The sequence below is a fragment of the Watersipora subatra genome, chromosome 10 (genome assembly GCF_963576615.1).
Source record: "Watersipora subatra chromosome 10, tzWatSuba1.1, whole genome shotgun sequence".
Taxonomy (NCBI): domain Eukaryota; kingdom Metazoa; phylum Bryozoa; class Gymnolaemata; order Cheilostomatida; family Watersiporidae; genus Watersipora; species Watersipora subatra.
The window spans coordinates 14,050,962-14,057,125 of record NC_088717.1 but is presented as its reverse complement, the minus strand read 5'-3'; the positions used below and the strand labels follow the sequence as shown (position 1 = coordinate 14,057,125).

Here is a 6,164-nt window from a genome sequence, read left to right as displayed (position 1 = left end):
GACACTGACTAGATTGCTTGGGTGGTCTGGGTCTTAGGTGGTCTGGGTTTTGGATGTCTAGGACATGGTTGACAGTACTAATGGCCTCACATTTAAAAATCTATGTTAGCATATTGTTCTATGTGAATCTGAAAGCCATCTAACTTCCAAGATGTCTCACTAAAATTATGACTTTTGCTTCTGTTTCAAAGGTGTGTTTTCTATGATTGATGTTGAAGGCTGCAAAAAACTTGATTAGTTTGAAGTCTGTCTAAATACCACAACAAACTAGATTGTTGATACCACCTTTAGTTTCATGTAGGTCACATATTAACATAGACCTTGATTATAGTTTGTATATACTACCAGCCAAAAATCTCCATTTCTCGTAATCTCAGATGATTAGAAATGCCAATGAGAGTCACTCTCACAAATCTTCCATAGAGTATTTCAAAGCAAGTCATGGTAAACTCATCTCCTGGAGGCTGACCTTCATTGTAAGCACACAAGTACTTGTCACCTTCTTCAGTTACGTCACTCTCGGACTTTCCAATTGTAACTCTAACATTAGCCATGTCATCATCTGCATTGCAATTGAAAAATTCTTATAGTGATAGATGTGCAAAATTGAAAGACTTGTTAAAGATCAGTACATTCAAAACCAAACATTGACATCACAAAATCTCAAAGTAACTTTGAGTTTTGTATAATAAAAATACAACAAACATTTGTTGTCTGGCTTATACCAATTTTCATAGTGTCTTTAAATTTGAGCAGCAGTTTGTTTGGTAATTACATGTTAATGTTATTGTTTAGTTTAAATCATCCTGAATTGAGTCAGCCTTTTTGTAATAAAAAATGGTTTTATACATAAGTTTTGCCTTCTCAAGTATTTTAATACTAGGCATTTTTTGCTTAAAAATAAATAAGAACTTTTGCGTAATACCTTTCACAAATTTTCCTTTCAGAAGTTTGTCATAACCAAATCAAAAACAAAATTTCTTCTAGATTTTTTCTTAGTTGGGAAAGCATCCTGCAACACATGCAAAACATATTTTTAGATACATTTTATTTACAAGTATATTGATTTTAAATACGGTTGTAGCCCTTGCTATAGGTCTTTAAAAATATGAGGTCAAGCATATGTAATGGAAAAAACCTTTGTGCATCTGTTTCTGAATTATAGAGATGGCTGCTTTACAATCATGAATATTTAAGTTGTCTTCTTTAAGTTTTCAACAAACTAAACCTACAGCCAACTCATCTGTACATAATTATGTTTAGCCTCTATTTATTGCTTGAGTCACTAAAGTCGACGCTCTCATTGCGCTTACCTGACTCATAATTAAATGCTTGATCATAGATTTTAACTGAGTGAATACAGTGAGCAATAGATAGATCAAGTTGAATCCATGGAGAATATTCCTTGAGAGACACAGCCATGTTGCCCCAACTGATGCCTTTATCGCCGTTTATAGCAACATGTGGACCATGATCACTAGTTCCATAATACTGTGATGAAATTGAAGCAGTCACATCACCTGGGAATCATTATCAACACTTGTATAACTGAACACAATTTCTACTCACCCATCTTGTTTTAAATGCAGCTGATTGACAACAAGAGTTTAGTTTGTTTTGAAAGGCGAAAAAACAATTGTAACAAATATTTTATTGAAAATAGTACAAACTTACACCATTTTTAGTATACCCTTTACTGTTATTAGTACAAATTTGTACCATACTTAATATGCCTTTTCCTGTTAATAATACAAATCCATACCAGATTAGTATACATTTCATTATTGACAACAGAACATGTCCTAACTCGATAAGCTTTTCATCAGTTCTTGACAAACTCAGCAAACTTGCTGATTCAAACTAGCTAATAACAAAACAGAAGACCTTTTTTGATTTGGTATGAAAAATGACAGCCGACAGTCAGCCTGCCGACAGCCAGCCTGCTTTGCCGACAGCCAGTCTGCTTTGCCGACAGCCAGTCTGCTTTGCCGACAGCCAGTCTGCTTTGCCGACAGCCAGTCTGCTTTGCCGACAGCCAGTCTGCTTTGCCGACAGCCAGTCTGCTTTGCCGACAGCCAGTCTGCTACTACCTATAATCCTCGTTTTTTTCTTTTCTAAATCCTCCTCTAATCTCTTCCTCTAACCATTTGAACTAAAGCTTGGTTTTAAACAAGCATTTGTCACGTGACTCACAACATACAGTGATTCTCTTTAGTTCATGAAACATTTCTGACTTTCATATTGATCCTTGTTTATTAGATCTGCTAGTAAATGGCAGCAAACTGAGCACCAGCTAATTAAAATACATCACCTCTGATGGCAACAAAATCAGAATTACTTCGTGAAAATTTAAATCCCTTTGTTATGTAATATCAGTGTATAGTCGTGAGCTGAGTTATTTAATATCGCTATATAGTCATGAGCTGAATCATGGTATTTTATCGGGGCCCTGTTAACCAACAGTTGCTGCTGAGAGTATTATATATACAACAAGAATGAACAGCTGACTATAAAAACCAAATGTAGATAAGAGTTACTAAATCCAAGTATCAGCTTTCTATGTTACCCAGAATCCTGCTTAAAAATAACTTACACAAAGATTAATAGATTTTATCTGAAAGTATCAGTATTTTTCTATCACTTGTGATTGCATTCAATTCAATGAATTTTGAGATTAAAAGCGATAAACTTGATTGCGGTTGAAACGGTCAGAGGAAAAAGTATTTTTAATGATGTCACAATCTGTTATCATTGCGATATTTTAATTAAGTTGAAACATTACGCTTCTCTATTTTATCGGTCTTTTTGCAACTATAGGCATCAAATACGCACTTTCATTTGATCTAAATGTTTTTTAATCCCGATCAAGTTTCATAGATTTTTTTCTTAAAACATCCTGACAGTTAGATATCCTCCAACATTAAAAACAACCTCAAGTGATACAGAAATACTAACACTGTTTGATAAAATTTACTAAAAACCTTGTACAAGTTTATATTTAGCTGTCAGAACTGCCATCATTTTATTCAAAACTATGAACATCATTTCCAATAACAACCTTAAATTCAATTTTTGCTTACAATCATGACAATGCACTGAAATTTCAAGTAAATTCGCTGGTCTATTAACATAAAGATGTCAAACTATGGAGCCTACAACCAGTAGTGGGTAGATATCAATTAACACAGCCTTGTCTAACGCTATTTATAAAATTTTATTAATTAAAATAAAGACACGTTTTTATCTTAATTATACACTGTAAACTATAACTCCTATTATCAATCTAACTAGATATAGTAGCAGCTATGGCTCCTTAGTACCAATTAATGCTTCTGTGGTAATGACTCTCTGTTGTAGGATACTTTAAAAATACACACTTTCATATCTATTCTTAGCTGCTGGTGATTTAAATTTTTCTTGCCACTTGATATGATTTTATCAGACTATCAAAGCTTTTTTTCAAAAAAAATTCCCGTAAATTGAATGTTGTGTGTCTTTTTCACATACAACTTACATGTATATCAGTGGCATAAATCATGGCTCCTTTTGGCTAATCATTGCTGATATGACATTATATTTGCGATTATTTTTATGTTCTAGCTGAAAAACTCTGAGGAAATCAACTGAATGTCAAATGAAAGTTTCACGACTAATGACTTTGTAAAGATATAGTATTAATGTTGTGTACAATAGCTCCAACTCACTGCAAGTGGAAGCTATGTTCAACTCATCTTTGAGTTATTAAATCAATAAACCATCAATAAACTATCAATAAACTAATATCCTAAAATAGTGTCATTGAGTTCATTTTCTATTGTTGTTGGTGCTGTAGTTTAAACCAATAAATCTCAGCCTTTACTGAATACTAAAATGTTTTGAATATAATGAGTCTTCTTCAGTATATATTATACCATAATCTAAGTAAACCCCCTTGCTATATATCTTACCACAAATTTTTTCAATAATTTGGCATTTACATAAACAAAAAGTTCACACAAATATGAATAACAGCAGCATTTATTGGTGTTTTATAATTGAACGTTTGTTGAAAGATTTTACATACTTCTGTGTGTCTGTATTAACTCAATCATGCTGTTTGTTGACATGTTGCCGCAGTAACAAAAGAAACTTCCTCCGTTGTTTCCACAATGTGCTTGGCCGCACCCTCCGTTGCCACTTTCACATTCATTGACATCTAAAAGTACAAAGAGCACCAAAGTGCACTGAACAACTCTCTATGTAAGCGAGAGCTAGTAAGTTTGTGTTAAAATCATATTAAGTGCAAGTTTACTTATTTTACCTGTACTTTTATGTCTGAATGTTCAAAGACTTTTTGCCAAGCCAGATGGCAGGAAGTTATCAATGTACCAAGTAAAAACATTTTTTACCACAAAAAAACTATATCCTGTCGTTGTCTAATTAATGACCTTCAACCACTTTTCAACACTGCTAACAAGCCAACTTAAAGGTTGACTTGCAACAAAATTCACATTACAGTTATTTGATATCAAAAGATTCACTATGTCTTACTCTGCTGTGTTGTAGGTGCCAAATATGTGGGAATGTGATTACAAGCTCTTAAAAGCTCAAAAACGAACAGTTAATCGCAGCCACATGAGACCACCGTAGTTTGGATTCTCTTTCCAAAACGGCTCAAATGTGACGTAAATGTGAAAAATGGTTTCTGTTTACACTTTCATACAACCTTATTCGTCGAAATATTTTCACAAATATACTTCACACATTCAATAAAACCATTTCTATTGTTCTTACGCGTCTGTTTTATCGTCATTGTAAATGCTGTCACTTTTAGCAGGGATATCTTATAACTTGCTGTAAAAATTCATTTAATTTTTTAGCCTTACCTCGAAGGAGTACGTATCATTGTCTGATAATCATGACGAGCCTGTTGTCACCTGTGATAATCGAAAAGTGCTGCAAAAATTATTTGCGAAGTATTGGGTAACATGATCAGATTACGACTTGCCGATTAGACCAGGCAACGAGGAACGAAACAAACTGTCAAGTAGCGAGCATCTATATTTGATACGGGGTCTTCAGTAAAACCCAAAGTGTTTGTCATAAGCTAGTGCTACGATAAGTTTTATATTGAGCTTTTTATTGGCCTCTCAATTCACGTGAAAACATTCGTGACGAAACAATAAATAAATTTCATGGCTGCATCACAGAAATAAAGAGATTCCAATCTACAGCGGCTTTTTGTTTTTGAGCTTTTAAGAACCTGTAATCACTTTTCCACACACTTGGCACCTACAACACAACAGAGTAAGATATGGTGAATATTTTGATACCAAATAACTGTAATGGGAATTTTGTTGTAAGTCAACCTTTAAGATAATTTGATATAGAAAACTTTCCGTTGGTCAAGAGTCATAGAGTGCTTTCCTATATTATAGATTAATTAGAATAGGTGCTATGATGTAGATACTGACATCCAGAGATGCTTAAAAAATCACTTTGCTAGAAGTCATTTGGTTCATTTTTGCTCTGATCACAAAAAAACTACAAAACCTAACTAAAATTTTACTGTTTATACTATAAAAATTATAAAAATAGCGATACAGAGTAAGCTAATAAAAGCATTTTGAAACAGCGTCATGTCATGCGATTTCTCACATACCATAGATAATCCTCAGGAGACATAAGTGTCATATATATATAAGCTCTGACAATGAAGGTCACAATTTTGTTACTTAATTCTTTGCAGTTTTTCTTTAAATCTTTGATTGTTAAAGTTAATATTTTCGGTTGTTTACATAAGCATAAGTACAGGAAAAATGTGATCAACATTGTTTATTTGTATACATCACAAACAGCATGGTAAATGATGCTTGACCGAGGTCAAATTTTTACACACTGTCTCCGATTATAATTTTAAGATGATGGAGATCTAATGTCATTGCTACCAAAAGTACATATTTTGTAGCATCTGGTGTTTTAATTATATGAAAGTTTTAGATATTTTAAAAATGTGAGAAAGAGATGGATAATTAAACATTGCCTAACTACTATTCTCTTTACTCCACTTACCATTGTAAACAGATGATGAAGAAGATTCAGATTCATTGTATGTCACAGCAGGAAATTGAGACATCTTACAGACTTTGGTGTGTTTATCAAACTCAAAAGAGTAGCAGCTGTCT

At 33.3% G+C, this 6,164-nt stretch overlaps 1 protein-coding gene across 1 annotated transcript; it reads right to left on the bottom strand.

Annotated features, from left to right (window-relative positions):
• Positions 1-341: 341 nt before the first annotated feature.
• LOC137406806 (uncharacterized) lies at positions 342-1,422 on the bottom strand. Its single transcript, XM_068093419.1, has 2 exons — positions 1,314-1,422; positions 342-562 (listed from the first exon to the last, which is right to left on the bottom strand). Exons 1-2 carry the CDS (start codon positions 1,420-1,422, stop codon positions 342-344), a joined length of 330 nt encoding a protein of 109 aa, XP_067949520.1.
• Between the last annotated feature and the right edge of the window lie 4,742 nt (positions 1,423-6,164).

What these genes read in the sequence shown, in the direction of transcription:
- LOC137406806 (XM_068093419.1), bottom strand. Translation starts at nt 1,422, where the DNA reads ATGGCTGTGTCTCTCAAGGAATATTCTCCATGGATTCAACTTGATCTA. An exon ending in AGCATTTAATTATGAGTCAG is followed by an intron (nt 563 to 1,313) that starts GTAAGCGCAATG and finishes ATTGCAATGCAG; the next exon opens with ATGATGACATGGCTAATGTT.